The 16,441-nt window shown below is 45.1% G+C and overlaps 1 protein-coding gene across 11 annotated transcripts in view; it reads right to left on the bottom strand.

The window, feature by feature from the left end:
• Positions 1-197: 197 nt before the first annotated feature.
• sipa1l1 (signal-induced proliferation-associated 1 like 1) overlaps positions 198-16,441 on the bottom strand; it is an 88,332-nt gene continuing 72,088 nt past the window's right edge. For 10 of the 11 annotated variants that reach the window (XM_086188942.1, XM_086188939.1, XM_086188941.1 and 7 more), the window contains 13 exons: positions 14,711-14,886; positions 13,607-13,894; positions 13,038-13,187; positions 12,651-12,778; positions 10,148-10,245; positions 9,360-9,847; positions 7,947-8,129; positions 6,346-6,514; positions 6,003-6,237; positions 5,727-5,897; positions 5,498-5,609; positions 5,233-5,311; positions 198-3,657 (listed from right to left, as the gene is read on the bottom strand). In XM_086188942.1, the coding sequence (XP_086045068.1) occupies positions 3,514-3,657; positions 5,233-5,311; positions 5,498-5,609; positions 5,727-5,897; positions 6,003-6,237; positions 6,346-6,514; positions 7,947-8,129; positions 9,360-9,847; positions 10,148-10,245; positions 12,651-12,778; positions 13,038-13,187; positions 13,607-13,894; positions 14,711-14,886 (2,421 nt within the window). In that variant the 3' untranslated portion in view covers positions 198-3,513. The remainder of the gene's footprint in view (positions 3,658-5,232; positions 5,312-5,497; positions 5,610-5,726; positions 5,898-6,002; positions 6,238-6,345; positions 6,515-7,946; positions 8,130-9,359; positions 9,848-10,147; positions 10,246-12,650; positions 12,779-13,037; positions 13,188-13,606; positions 13,895-14,710; positions 14,887-16,441) is intronic. The other variant, XM_086188946.1, reaches the window with a different exon arrangement.

Consider the following 16,441-nt stretch of genomic DNA (forward strand, 5'->3'; position numbering starts at 1 on the left):
ACTTTTAGCTCTGCAGGGGAGCGAAACCACTTCCCTCTGACTCAAAGTGAACCGCTCCTGTCGGCGTATGAGAGGTGGAAACATGACCGGCATGCTTCTCTCAACGAAGACAACAAATCGATACAAATTAAAAGGAAAAAAGCCCGTGGACAGAACTTCACTTTCCTAAATAAACACAACAACAACACACATCGATAATGGCATTTATTTATTTCAGAAACTTTTAATACTGCGATCACTGCAAATGTCTTTTTCATACCTTTACATTTTACAAAGACAACGGACACAGGATTTTAAACAGTATTCGTGTTCTCTTGTGTGCTTCATGTCAGAGCGGATTCACTTCACTTTAAGGTTCTTACAAGAGGAGGAAACCAAACAGACACAGCAAGTGGAGCTGTGACTCTGAGCTTTGTGAAACCTTCTCGCGGTGCATTCACTGACCTCACACGAGTGCCTGAACAATACAAACGGCATCCAGCCCGCACCTTTCTGATCAGTGATGCCCGAGGAAAACAACTTTTTGAACTGAATAAAAGTCGAGCACCTTCCTCCGTTTGTCAGGAAAATGGTATCAAGACAAGATCACGCAGGACGGATGGATCGATTCACCCCTTTGTATCCAAAACCTGTAAACTCCATCATTTATTTAAACGTAAACATTGTGCAAAGGGTTCTTAAAATAAAAAGACATTACAAAAATGGAATATTTTGTAGCATTCACATTTTCTACATCCAAATCAGAAAAAAAAACAACAAAGCTGCTGAAAGAAAATATTCACACTAGATTAACTGGCATGTACGCGCGCACGTATGTGCATGTGTGTGTGTGTGTGTTTAAGGTTCCATCTGATATGATGACAACTTTTAAGGATGAAAGCGAATTATTTTGGCCATTTCAAAAACACTTCCATTAAAAATATTCATCATTTAAGTGTTGAGAGACTGCCAACCAGTGTTTATGGGAGGAAATTTAGTCACTTTTGTTGTGTTATGATGATTTCACATTATTGGAAAACTATGAGGCAAAGAACTTGAATTGATCACCACCCAGCAAATACTTCAGCTGTCGACCGTTACCGTCCATACGCAGGTTCTTAAAACAGAACCGAGACTTTTTCCACTCATCTCTCCGAGGAATGACTGTCAGTTATCGTAAACATCACATTTCTTTAGGCTTCTCTATATTTCTCTTTACATTCAGAAAAGATGCTGCGGCGCCGTCGGGTTCTCACTGCATCAAACTAAGATGCGGTTTTAGGGTTCAAACGCATGGCTTTTGATGGTAAACAGACAGGAATTTAAGGCTTACACCACGATTGTGAACACACTCAGGATAGCGACCTGATTTGCACCCCCCTCCCCCTCCCCCTCCCCCTCCCATCCAGGTGTCACAAACCTGACTGAGGAAATAGTTCTTTTTTTGTCATTTGGTGAAAACTTATTTATCGTCCTCTCTTATTACGGGTGTGAATGATTTATACTGCATGTAAAGAAAATAGGCACACAGACACACACACGCATTTCCCTACTTTCCTATATCTGGAGGCAGACCTTCTAGGCAAATGTTTTGTTTTTGTTTTCGTAGCCTCCCAACAGATTCCCTAAAACAAACACGTATGAGGCGGGACATGCAATAGGAACTTGAGAAAAAAAAAATGCTTTGTGTGAGTTTAACCGGGTGTGTTTATTTCTTGGAGTGAGTGGTTCCCCCTTTCACCAGTTCCCCAGGTGCTGTTTCAAAGGCACGTCCCTGCTCTGCCCGCGAGGAGATGACCAAAGTGACTGTAGGCACAGCTGGATGTACATTCACACTACACACGCACACACACACACACACCCCACACCCACTAACCGTTTATGTATAGAACTGAACCTGAGGAAAACTATAGGTGTTAAGCACCAACACACACATACACGAATAAGGTCTGCTCATCAAAAATCAACCTTTGATTGTCTCTCAAAGCTGGCTTCTGATTTCCCCTCCTGTCCTGTGTTCACGTGGCCTCCTGGGTCTGTCTGATTTACTGAAGAGGCGTCGGAAAATACAAAAAAGTGACTGGCAGCACATTTAATAATCATGGCATTTCCACTTGTCATCACTAGAGGGCACTGGAAGCAACACAACAGCAGGCTCGAGCACCACAAAATACAACAGAATACAGAAGAAAAAAGCTTATAGTCAGGCTTTAGCCAGATTAAGAAAGAAAGACATTTAAATAATATAGCTTGAGAGCTTTTCTCTTGAGGAACTAAACACTGATGTCAGTTGTACTGCACGAAGAGAACAACTTATTTATTGGAATTATAATACAAGGAAATAAATAAACCTGGAGAAGGGGAAAAAAACAGACCCTCGGACTTTTCCCCACTAGAAATGTCTCATCAATTGGCTGGCTCTCTCTGGAGAGGAGTTCTCTCTCCTTTTTCTTCACCGAATGTTCCCTCCTTCGCTAGGGAGCGATGGAGGCTCTTGTGCAGCATCTTAGTTTTCTGACATCAAACCTCTCTCCAGCGTAAAGTCTCCGGAGTCCTGACTTCTTCCTATTGCTTTTAAGACACATACAATTGGGATGGAGCAAAGCACTCTGGATTTAAGTCTTATTATATGGCACCGTGCCGATGGCTTTTAGATATTCTCCACTGTCGGGGGGGTTGGTTTGTGCTGTAGAGACAGACAGAATGTTGTAATCCAGTTCTGAGTGTTACAGAAGAGACTGCATTGGGAGGAAAAAAAAAACGAAACCACTGTACAAGTCCCTCCTGTGTGGAGGCAGCTGCCTCCGAGTCTGTGGCAGAGACACAAACAGTAGCAAGAAGAACCTCTAGTTGGTAACTCTGTTTACATGCGGAGGGTTTGAATGTCCTCCTTGGTCTTGGTGGCTTCAATTTTCATGTGGGTCTTGTGGGTTTGTGTGTGGTTGCCTAACAGCGGCTGGGCTAGCAGATTTGTTGCGTACCTGACTCTGCGTTCCATTGCAGAGACTCCATTTTGATGCCTCTGCTACCCTCTGCTTTGATGGGATTTATTTGACACAACATGTGCGTCTCCTTCCAGAGAACCTGGCCTGAAAAAAGGATTTAAAAGATGGAAGGAGAAAACATGAACGGCCAGATAGGTAGTGTCGTCTTACCAGGAGAAGAAACATGGCAGGAGGATGAGGGAGGGGGCAGAGATGGGTTCTTAAAGACCCGTAGGGACGGAAGGAATGTTCCCTCTGTTAACAAAAAGATTTTGGCACAGATTTTGGCAACCCTCTTACAGCCCTGGAGCAGAGGACGGGATCTGATAAGAGTCTCGTCCTGAGTGCTTTCACAGACGTCCACTGATCTTTAGAGCCAATGGAAGGTGGTTGGAGACTTCTCTCATCAGTGTCCCTCTCTGCCTTCTCTGTCCAGTCAGATGTATGCACTGATGTGTGTGTGTGTGTGTGTGTGTGTGTGTGTGTGTGTGTGTGTGGGTGGGTGTGTGTGTGTGTGTGAGCATGTGGTTGTAAAATGCACAGGTGAGAGTCAGTTCATGTCTATGGTGTTGAAAACCCATTCTGTGAACTTCTTTAGCTTGGCAGCTGAGGTTTGGGACTCCTCCTGCAGTCTCTGGTTGTCCTCCCAGAGCCTCTTGATCTGAGCCTGAAGACGCACCTTCTCGTCCCGCTCCTGAGACGACAGAAATCAGTCAATAGTCACTGTTGCAACTACACGGAGCAGGCAGACAGAATAGGTTGGGACCTGAACGCAGCAATTCGGCGGTGAACAATTCACACTGTTGGGGGGTGGGGGGGGGGGTCAAGTTAGAAAATTGCAGCTAAGTGTAACAACGTGAGGAGGACAAACGCATACAACTGGGCAACAGCAGCACAGACGCGATTCAGCTCCTATGTTCCTCGTGTGGGCTGACAAAACTCAATCATCACTGAGGCACGACGAATCAGAGCAAGGAAAGAATGACCGGGTACTGCTTTTAGAATGACTTTTAAACACGTCACGTCAGTGTGGGTCTGGAGTGCCGTATTTTGTCTGTGAGGAATGTTGTGAGAGCATCTTGAGCAGCATAGAGACACTTCAGACAGAACCTCGTGGCCTGTTTTCTCCCAGCCGCAGTCCACGGACGATACTTGGAGCGGGATTACACGTCACAATTTGAACATAGTTGCACTGAACTGATAGAACCAAGACACACGAGTCATCCCTCTGCACTGCGGAGGTGCACATACGCATATTTCAGGGAAAAATCCCTCAAAGATGTTTTTTTTAAGACTTTATTGCAGGAGTGCAAGTGATCAAGTGATCCTGTCTCACTTTATTTTCATGCTTATAGCACTCCTACATTATGTATGTACTTTATAGCGAGTGTGAGTGGGGAAAAAAAGGATAATCATTTTAAAAATGGCATAGAAATAATAATAATAACAATGTTAATAATAATATAATCATGGCGATACGAACAACAATTTAATCAGACTATTAATGCAATACGAATAACAACAAAGTGGAAAATGAATGAGAGAAATAAAAGGCTGAATTCTGTAATGATATTGTAATCCAGTCACATATATAATCCAGGAGATTAACCGTATGTATCCGGTACTGATTCTAAATGGCAATGCATTTCAGGTTCGGTGTCTGCGTGATCTGGAAAATACTCCCAGTAGATAGTAGGGATACGTTTTAAGCAAAGGGGAAGAGAAGAAAACATATGAGAGGTTTGCATCAAAGTTCTTGTTGAACTTTTTTGTTGGCAGTTCAGTGGAGATGAGGTGGTGGAGGTGAAATCATTACACAAACTAGAAAACTCTGCGTACAGGAAAGAAAATAGTCGTGTTAATTTATTCAAAATATTCAACAAAAACCTAAACTGTTTTTGTCGTTCCAGGTGACTTGAAGTATAGATAATACAAATTACTGACAGCAACCAAAACAACAGCGGCGGCACATTACGGCTGAGTTTGTATTTTACCACTGAACACAAACGCTCTTTACATCTCCTCTCCCCTGTTTCGCTTTATGTAAATCAAGCAAAGCTTTCATTTCTCATTCCTGCTGGTGCCTTGAATAGAAATAAGAGAACAGAGAAAAATAATTCAAAACAACACAGGAAGAGGCACTAAATTTCTTGAACAAATGTTCTTGAACTTAACTTCAGGTTACCAAAAGGAGGTCTTCACATAAATGTGTGTGTGTGTGTGTGTGTGTGTTTGTGTGTGTGTGTGTGTGTGTGTGTGTTCCTCCCACCTTCTTCAGATCCTCTTGGAGCATCTTCACCATGGCCTCTAGTTTAGTCACCTTCCTCTCCAGTCCTATGTGACCCTCACTGAGAAAACACAAATATCCTTTACTACAGAAATCCATACACAGAATCCCTCTTGTCTGCCTGCAATACAATACTGCAACAGCCCACCTTGCCAAAGAAAATGTTTATTTTCTGTGGGTGAGAGTGTGGTATCTTTACCACTGCTGTGCCTGTAATCCTGATCCACATTAACGGTGTATACGTTACCTGGACGAGGGCCGTGACATTGGAGCAGGTTGCAGCTCTATGTGGGGCTGCTGAGGACTGGAGGCGCCGCTGCTTCTGTGGTTTGAATCCCCAAATACATAACTTCTCTGGACTGGAGGGACAGAGACACAAACACATAAGAAGTCTTGTAAGAACAAAAAGTTAAATTCACGTGCTTCTGCAACACATACAACAGAGCCAATAAGGGCATTTTAGTTTTCTGTCATACCGTAGTGTGGATTTCTCTCACTCTCAAAGGTACTGGCCACATCCACCAGGTGTGTCCATTCAAGGGGGCTGTCCCTACCAGAAGATGGGAGGGGCATCAGCTCCTGTGGGAGAGGTCCACGGTGGCGTTCCACCAAATCCACCAAAGACGTGTCAGATGCCGAGAGATCACCTAGAAAACCCGACAGAGTTGCAGTAATTTCTGGAGAACTTCCTGCATATGTATATGCACATGCGCGCGCGCACACACACGGACACAGTCCCTCATCTATATTACCATGGAGTTTCACTCCCAGCTTATAGGATGGCCGTCGGAGGGGCACGCCACGGGTGGTGGGTGAGCGAGGAAGTGTAGAGCAGCTAAAGAGGACGTCTGCACCGAGCGTCGGTTCAGTCACTGAATCGCTAAGGGAGGGAAGCCGCTGGCCACGGTAGATGCTCTCATCAGACAAGGTGCGATGGAGCGAGCGGCGGCGGCTGGGGGGTTGGCCTGGAGGTGATTTCTGGGGGTGCTGTGGAAGGACACAACATGGACTTTTAGTAATAAACAGATCTGAGAATTCTCCAGAGCTTTAAAGTTAACAGTGAGCAGATTGAAACACATCAGCCAGTGAGAGTACCTTCTCCTTGTGCCTGCGGGGTGGTGGAGGGCTGTCTGGGGCTCCGTGCCTCTTCACATCTTCCTCTATAGTTGATTTAGCATGTTGCTGAGGAGAGTGCATATCCCTCAGAGACGGCCTGGCTGCCGGTGTTGGAACAACGTCCACTCCGCTCTCTCCTGGAGATTTCCTAAAATGAACAGATTTAAAAAGCACGAGTATAAGATGAAAGAAATCTAAAACACTGTGAGTATGTATGATAAAAAACACTGATGTATATTACTGACGTGGACTTTCATTACATTCAGTGTAATGTTCCTTTCAGCCACAAGGGGGTACTCAAGTAGCACAAATATTCCTACCAAAACACTTTAGTGTACATGTGGTGGGCGGACAAGAGAGAGCAGCAAATGTAATGTTACACAAAGTAATGTTCCGTTCTGTCACTCAAGTAAATATACAGAGGTTTGTCATGACCTGCATTACATCCACTCTCTGGATCAGACACCAGGATTGAAAAACAAAAGACTGAAACCCAGCATTTTCCTGCTTCTGTTATTCCACACCTCGCCACAGTATAAGTGATAAAGGACCGTGTCCTTGACCTCTTATATAAGCATCACTGGGTCAACTGTGACAAAACCACAGAAACCAGCATCCTAAAAAAAAAAATGCGATGGTTACCTACTGGGGCCAGACCTGTCCAGCACCAACTATTGTGACTGTGAGCAAAGTCAACATCTATGAGGGTACCATTAAAGTCCAGCTGAATTTAAAAAAAAAAGAGGTCTTTTGAACCCTTTCAGATCCCATCATCGCATCGTGTGCCCATTTGCCAAAAACTGACAGAATGTCATTTATTCATATTCCTTTATAAAAATCCACTTAAGTTTTCATAACATGAAACAAAATATGGCATGTGCCTACATGAGATAGTCCCAACCAATAACATCATGACATCCACCTGTCAATCATCTTGATGTGGTCGCACCTCAGAGTGGGGAACTCATGTCAGAGCACTGCCGTGAGTGTTTGTGGGGGCGGGGCCTCCCTGATTACTGTACAAAACACAACTTTACTATTTGGGTCAAACTGGATCATATTTTGTGGAGGACATATTTGCCTCTGAGGTCCTCAGCTGCCCTGCCTAACTCTCAGGGATGTGTGCAGTTTCCTGGGGGCTCAGGAAATACTTGCTGCAGAGTCCAACGGAGACCATTTGACAGCAGGAATGCCAGTACAAGGGGAGCGTAGGGAGCTTCTTCAGGGCCAGATTGTTTTGTTTGTTGTAATTAGCTGCTATTGCACATTTAGCTCGGTTAGCTGAGCAGATAATGCTATCGGTCTTTTTAGCTAACTCAGCTCTGGGGTGTCAGGGGCCAAAACCAGTAAGCTGGCCTCCCTAAAACTATAACTGACCTCGCTCTGGTGTCTCACCTGTCAAGGGGGCATAACACATACGTAGAGCTGACGCTACTGGCTACTGCCACAGGCCTGTTGCTAATTACTTGTTTCTAAAGGAAACATGATAAATAAACTGTGCCTTCTGTTTCATCTGGACTTTCTGGACCTGACAACCCAAATGGCCACAAAATTGTTTCATGGCATCTTTTCATCCTTACTTGCGCGTGTCTCCAAAGTCCACCGAGTTGATGGTGGAGCCGGGCTTCCTCCATCCAATCAGGTACTTGGACTGAGCTCCCTGGCGGGGGTAGAAGCTCTTCGGTCCAGGGGACACTGATGACTGGGATGACGGCGAGGTGGTTGAAGAGGACTCCTCTCTTGGAGAGTTGTGGCCTGAGTGCCTGGTGTTGAGGAAACAGAGAGAGACAACATGAGAGAGGCTATTCCCGACCCCAATGCAAAAACAAGAAAGGCTGATGTAAGATGAGCACTAGTAATGTTCCAGTCTTGGCTGTGAAAACCATTTCACAGCAATGACAGACATAAAACATAACTCAGTGAACTAGACTACAGATGCACAACGGTCAGAAAACTGTACAGATCTACTGTCTAGTTACATTCAGTGATTAATCTGGGAAGAAAAATGATTATGATTGGTTTCCTAGAAACTCTTGAGTAGAGGGTGGGGGAGTCGCGTGTGTGCTTTGTTGACAAAGAATTCATTTTCTGAGCAAGTAGATGGGGGGGGGGGTCACGCAAAAGCTAAAATGACAAAACTAGGATTAATCGTTTATTCAAAGGAACTGGAGCAACAGATCTATCGGCTCATTCATTAAGATGACAATCTATCGTCCTTGAACACCAAAAAAATTTGCCTTGCATCTCCCACTCAGTAATCAACACGTCGGCCCCATCGCAAATAGAAAGACAAAGATTACCAACATAACGCATCGCGCAACATAAAAGACAATGTTGGTAAGGATATTTTAAGGTTTCCACAGCAGGCTGCTCAGGGTGCTTGTGCTTATCACATGTAAGAAAAAAAAACATATAAATCTGTATAAATCAAGACCCCATCAATTACAAAAGCTAATGAAGCCATTTTCTGCACGACTTGTCATGGTTAAATCCAAACAGACAGGACTTTGTGTGCCTTCAAGCTGTAAAAATATGAAATGAATTCAGCACAGCGTCTCTACTACTTTGATTATCAGCTATAGAGATGAAACATCATACCTGCAATCAAACAAGCCACCTACACTGACACAATCCATTTCCCCTTGACACAACATAAAATACAGAGCAACCACATGGAGTGCGGTGGAGCTAAGCGGGGAAACCTGCAGAAAACAGCGGGGCAATACTGAGATCGACATTATTTAACATGATAACTCATCCACTTAGGAAATGTTTTCTTGTTGTTGTTCCTTGTCTCATTCTTGAAACCAAAATGCTTCCACACAGCTGCTGTGGTTTTGTCTTTCTAACATTCCCTCCAAAACCTACGCCATTCATTGGAAAACACATTGCAGTTTAAAATCGAATCTGGTGTATTGTTCAGCCCCCAGGTTTGGATTTACCAGATGATGATTTTATTGTAGTTTTGCACACATTCGGACTCTCAGACTGACCTTGAGTGTGATCCGCCATCACTTAGACTGAAGGTGCTGCTGTCTCTAACCAGGAGATGAGTGGGTGGGCTCCGTCCAGTGCCGTCCATACTCCTCTCTCCTGGGGGACCCGGGGACTCCGCAGCAGCAGGTGACCTCTCCAGCATCCTGCGACCGCCCTCAGTGGGGCTGTGCCATGGAGACACTGAGCGGTCCCTGCCCTCTCGGCCTCCGCTGGGAGCCAACAAGGAGGTGGTGCTTCCGTGATGAGAGTGCGGGTGTGAGTGATGCGAGGCGCCATAAGAGCTGGTGTCGATGCCGCTATCTGCTGAGGCGCCCTGGAGGTAGCCTCCTCCTCCTAGGCCATTGGGCTCTGTGTCACCTTGGTCTCCACTGGAGCCTCCACCTGCCCCCATTTCATACCATTTATCGCTGTCACTGTGGCCCCCACTTGAGGCTGTGCTGGATAGAGTGTTACTGCTGGAGTGACCAGAGTAAGGACCGTCCGACTACCAGAACAAACAACAGAAGAAAGAGGAGAGACTTCAGTACAGAAACTTTTCTGTGCTGGTGAAAACATCAAAAACATTAGAACTTTATTGTGAACAATCTGGCTCTTGATTCATCCAGCAGAAGACATAATGCAAACAGAATTAAATTTCTTTTTTCATAGATAATAATGTTCGGAGAATCAGAAGTCTTTGAAAGAAAAATGTACAAGTTTGACAAGGCCAAACTCATACAAAGAGGTATTAGTGATATTTAAATCCTGATTGAACCATAGAAGTAATACCAGCTGAAAGCCTGACCTGACTGCCCTTCTTTGGGGACAGGTGGATGACCTGCTCCTGTCTCTGGATGCGAGGACCTCCAGAATAGCCTTGGCTAGACTTGGAGACTGGTGCCTCTGCAGGAAACAGACAAATAGAGTACACACATCACTGGGGTTACACACGCACATATGCGCAAACCCTGAGGTGCAACTGGAGGACTTGGGATGATTCCACAAAGAAACTGTTCCCCACTCTCTTCATTTCTGTGAATTTTTGCTAGCACAGCAGTCCACAAGGCTCATGACACCCACAATGTTTTTATTCTGCTGCTGCTGCTGTGTTAACGAACCAAAACACAGATCAGTTGTCATCAAGAGCACAAAAAAAAACATCAAATGGAAATTTCTCCCAAGACAGTCCCTATTGGCCTTGTTTGTTCTGGCCAAGCAAGCTTTGCCATGTGAGTAAATGTGTGTGAGTCCTGAAGCGAAACATGCCACAGTATAAATGGGACTGTTGTATAATGGTCTAGATGTGATGCAATAAGATGTACAGAGGAAGCGGCTAATGACCACGGCATCATGAGAGAAATAGCTAAGGGAGGTATCACAGCATCTGCTGGAGTGAATCTAGTTATTGTGGCGAATGCTCCGTATCCCTTAGAATATTCATTACTCTGCATAGTTGTCTCTGCTCAGTGGCCCACAGGGCTGTCAGTGCTAATTAGAAGTGGCTGCACGTGTTCATGCCTGATGGTTTGAATGACTGTGCATATTCAAAATGGAACTATACAGACATACACACACACACACACACACACACACACAAACACACACACACACAAATATCTATCTATATATACAGTATATATGTCTGTATGTATGTCTGTATGTCTGTATGTATGTATGTATATATATATATATGGAAAACCAAAATCAGTCACACAGCATCTTATCCTATCTTTATGTTTAAACTTAAGTAGGTTTTGCTGAGCTAAAACACTGCTGTGCAAAAAATGTCAAAAAAGAACAGTCAACTGAATGTAACAACTCAATCATTCATTAAAAGAAAACAATAATCAAACAGTAACACTGACACATGTTCAATATTTTTTGATGATCCCAATCACCTGGATTAAATTAAGGATTTAAATGAGGGCTGGAGATTCCTCTGTTGTTTTATTTGACTGTAACAGGAAGGATTTGAGAGAAAAGTGAATGTGCTGCCCTCTGCGTGACTTGAGTTATGTCTTGACGAGGCACGGCCACATCATCATCGCTAAAGACTAACGGGTCAAGGAGTAAAAACGGGAGGAGGAGAAGGAAAGAATAGAGCCCTAAACCACAGAGATGGCATCAGTGGACGACTGAGAGCTGGACACTTGGATGAGCTGGCCCGACTTGAATTGTTCCACCCTGACCAATAAATACTTAAGTGCTATAAACAACCACAAAATGAAAGACCGGAGTCTGTCTCTGTGATTGTGAGGGTCAGAACCAGGTTGAGGGCATGAAAGTAGGGTGGTCAACAGTCCACCAAAGAAACATCCAGCTGGGAATCAGAGAGGATAATGCTGTTTCTGTGGCGTTTAGTAACCAAGCTGGACAAAAATAAAGACAACTGAAAAACAGTGCATAATCATAATTAAATGAAAGCCAGTGCACAAAAGAGTAAAAAGATGAATGAGAGGCAACAGTGGTGAGTGAGGAATAGATTTGAAAGAGGGAGAGAGGGAGGGAAGGAAAACCACACCAGGAGTAGGTTAGCAAACCCAGCAGACAGGAAGGAGAGGAATTTCTCCCCCTCTTTCTCCATTACAAGTGAGAGAAAAATGACAGAGAGCCGTATATTGAGTTGATATCACCTGCCTTTCCCTCATTCAGTAATTTCCCTTTTCTGTTCATCTCATCATCTCCACCACCCTCTGACCTCCCCTTAATGTTTCTGTCAGAGTCAGACTCTCAGCTGCACCAAAAAGAACTGTCAGAGCAGAAAACACACACACACACACACACACACACACACACACACACACACACACACACACACACACACACACACACACTTCTGCATGTCATTTCAAAGGATTTAGCTACAAAGATGAAAAGGCATTTCCCGACTCTATCCTGCCCCTTCCTGTGAATTTGAGAATGCAAGTGTCAGGTCTCCTAACATTCCTGTCCACATTCCTGTCTACATATGTAAACACACATCACACATATGCACATACACACAACCACAGCCTGACCATAAGCACTGACATCCCTGGAAACTATAGTGACAACAGTAAACCAGTGCACTTTCCCCTCTCCTGTTAATTGAACTCAACCTATAAAAGGTAGAATGAAATATATCCTGTACTGTGTGTGTATATATATATATGTATATATATAAATAAATTGACCCTACACTGATGCACTAAATAGACAAATGAATCCCTGTCCCTGTATAGAGAATGGCAGACTTACTGTATTGTGTATCCTTAACCATGAGCAAAAGCTCATAACAGGTGATTCACACTCCTACAAATTATATTCACCTGTTGACCCTCGTTCACCTCCTCCTTCCTCCATTCTTGACCAGTTGGCGTTGGACTTTCCACCTGATCCCCCCTCTCCAACCACCTGTCTCTCTGAAGACATTGGAGAATGCCGGTTGCTTGCAAATCTGGTAAATAAACAAAGAAAACTGTTAATCTTTTCATCCATTTTTTTTAACATCAGCTAAACGTCTGTTTCTACTGATCACAGACAATAAAATAAAAATTTGTCAAATCATTTGAAAGCTAATGTATATAGCTCCCTTGTTATAGAAGGACATTTTCTTAGTTGAAATGTGTTGCTTTTCAGATTAATAATTTGCATAAAAAATACCCAACAAGCCCGGCTATAGACATACACACTCCCCAGTCCCCCGTCTTCCTTACTGCTCAGGCATGGACTTCTGTCTCCAATGAGCAGAGCTTCCAGAGGCGTCACTGGAACAAGACAGGTTACTAGGAGAGCTGCGATTGTGAGGAGAACGACCCAACGCCAGGGAGGAGGCCAGGCTGTAGCTCTCACTGCCTGGAGACATCCTGGTATACACACAGGCACAGAAACACACACAGACACACACACACATATCCAGAAACTGTAAGACTTTATGAGCAGACGGAAACAGAGCAAATGAAGGATATGAAATACACAAAGCAAAGCACTGTGGATGCAAAATGGCCTCAATTGTTCCTTGAGAGGAAATTCCATCGATTGCTACTTCATTGTCAAGCTCAGACACAGTCTACTTTTCACTTTTGTGAATGCTAATAACAAATCCACCTTATTAATCCACTGTTCTGATAAAATATGTGTGAGGGTTGTTGTTTTTTTTAATCTTAAAAGTTAAAAGAAAGCTGCAGTGAAACCCTAAATTCAAAGGATGTCTCAACAATGACTCCCCCAGCTGTAATCCCAAACCGTTAATGGAAAACTAAATGGGTAAGGGGGGGGTCCATACCTCTTCGTGTCCAGGGGCCGTCCATCGCTGCTGACACTGCGTGGGATGACTGCGCCCCTCTCCAGCCTCTCTGCTGACAGGGTCTTCCCCACTGAGCTGCCCAGGCTGATGGCTCGGTTAGGAGTGTGGGGCTGCGGTGAAGCAGTCAGCGACTGCTGGGGGCTGCTGGATGTCCTCTGCCACTTGTTGTTGTTGCTGCGGAATGGGAACTTGTATTCGAAGGAGCCACTGTCACTACTGCTACTCTTGTATTCCGCCACAGGCATGCGATAGAGCTCCGAACAGCCCCTGTCGAGTTTATTTAGTGCATCAGTGAAGGGTCAAAAATTAACAGCTGCCACTCACTAAATGCCGGTAATTTTCTGTTTGTTGTGTAAATTCGTCAATCCGCCAATTGGTGGATGTATTTTTGGACCAAGACAGTAAGGTAATAAGTACCTGTCTTCATCATATCTAAACGAAACTACTGGACCACTTGAAAGCGAGCACCTGCACCGAAATTGAACGAATGTGGACCACAGGCCGATTAGCTGCAACCATTGGAGCAGCTAATGGAGATCAGTACTAAACTAAACGAACATTTGTGCAAAACAAATGGCTGAATTTATTTGCTTACAATCTGCCGTAACCAATCTTTTTAATCACCACCACAATGTGTTATTATATATGTGATATGCCAAAAAAAAACAAAAACAGAAAAACTAATGGCTTTATATTTATTTGTGTTCTTAAGAAAAAGTTGGGGGTGGAATTTTTTTTAAACTACCAGACATTTGGCTAATGAGCTAAGTAGTATATTTTGGACCCCGTTGGTACGGGTTACAAAGGTCTGTCTGACACCAAATTTGAGATCTGTGACATTTTGAAAAACCGAGGGAGTGAATTAGGTACACCTATTAGCAGCACAAAACTGTTTCTTTTCTGTTTTTTTTTCCCAAATAAACTGTCTTTTAATTAGATCTCTTAAAGTAATGTAACATTTGATAGCCATTAGACTCCTGGCTTGTGCTATCTTCTACCCTCATCACTGTAAATGATCCAACCTTTTAGGGTGCACACCATTTAACTTTTGGGTCTGAAATGAAAATCTCCCTTCACACCTACCTGCGTGGAGTGGCATCATCATGTGGTGGGATGATAACAACACGAACCGTCACGGAGGTCCGCAGGAGGTCGATCATCTGCTCATGAGTCAGTGTTGCTACGGCAACTTTGCAGATTTCTACCAATCGACTTCCCTGCCGCAGTCCTGCCTGCCATGCATAGCCATACGGCTCCACCTGGGGGAAACATCATTTGTTTGCATGACAATGATGAGATGCTTCCTTATCTGATAGTTTAACTCCCAAAATCCAAGATAAGGAATGAATGTGTTCATCTCCTTCTTTCCCCTTGAGATAAATTATTATGAAAATTATCAATTTCTTTATATGTAAGATTTTAATAATTCTTCGTCGTCCTCCACTTTATCCGGTGGGTCCGGGTCGCAGGGGCAGCAGCCTCAGCAAGGAAGTCCAGACTGTCCTCTCCCCAGCCACTTCAAGCAGCTCTTCCGGGGGAATCCCGAGGTGTTCCCAGGCCAGCCGAGAGATATAATCCCTCCAGCATGTCCTGGGTCGGCCTCAGGGCCTCCTCCCGGTTGGGCATGCCTGGAAAACCTCCCGAGAGAGGCATCCAGGTGGCATCCTCACCAGATGGTTAGAACCACCTCAACTGACTCCTCTCGACATGGAGGAGCAGCGGCTCTACTCTGAGCCCCTCCTGAATGACTGAGCTTCTCACCCTGTCTCTAAGGGAGAGCCCAGCCACCCTGCGGAGGAAACTCATTTCGGCCGCTTGTATTCGCGATCTTGTTCTTTCGGTCATTACCCAAAGCTCATGACCATAGGTGAGGATTGGAACGTAGATTGACCGGTAAATCGAGAGCCTCGCCTTTTGGCTAAGCTCCCTCTTCACCACAACAGACTGGTTTAGCACCCGCATCACTGCGGATGCTGCCCCAATCTGCCTGTCAATCTTCCACTCCAGCTTACCCTCACTCGTGAACAAGAACCCGAGATACTTAAACTCCTCCACCTGAGGTAAGACCTCCCCCCCGACCCGGAGTGGGCAAACCACCCTTTTCAGGCTGAGGACCATGGCCTCAGACTTGGAAGGTGCTGATTCTCATCCCAGCTGCTTCACATTCGGCTGCAAACTGTCCCAGCAAGAGCTGGAGGTCGTGGCCCGATGGCACTAAGAGGACTAAGTCATCTGCAAACAGCAGAGACGACACCCTCCCACCACCGAACTCGACCCCCTCCACCACCCAGCTGCGCCTAGAAATTCTGTCCATAAAAGTTATGAACAGAAAGCCGTCAGGCTGAAGAAGGAGGCTTACAGGGCATGGTTGGCCTGTGGGTCTCCAGAGGCAGCCGACCGGTACTGGCAGGCCAAACGGTGTGCAGCTATGGCAGTCGCCAAGGCAAAACCTCAGGCGTGGGAGGAGTTCGGTGAGGCCATGGAGAACGACTATCGGTCGGCTCTGAAAAGTTTCTGGCAAACCGTCCGTCGCCTCAGGGGGGGAAGGCGGCAACTTGCCCACAATGTTTACAGTGGGGGCGGGAGGCTAATGACGTCAACTGGGGAGATAATTGGGCGGTGGAAGAAATACTTTGAGGAGCTCCTCAATCCCACCAACACGTACTCCATGGAGGAGACAGAGTTTGGGGAGTGCTTGGGGGGGGGTCATCCAATATCCGGGGCAGAAGTCGCCGAGGCAATGAAGCAACTCCGCGGTGGCAGAGCCCCGGGGGTGGATGAGATCCGCCCTGGGTATCTCAAGGCCCTGGATGT

Source organism: Aulostomus chinensis, chromosome 20 (assembly GCF_037954235.1).
Source record: "Aulostomus chinensis isolate RoL2024-O1b breed Wild chromosome 20, RoL_Achi_v1.0, whole genome shotgun sequence".
Taxonomy (NCBI): domain Eukaryota; kingdom Metazoa; phylum Chordata; class Actinopteri; order Syngnathiformes; family Aulostomidae; genus Aulostomus; species Aulostomus chinensis.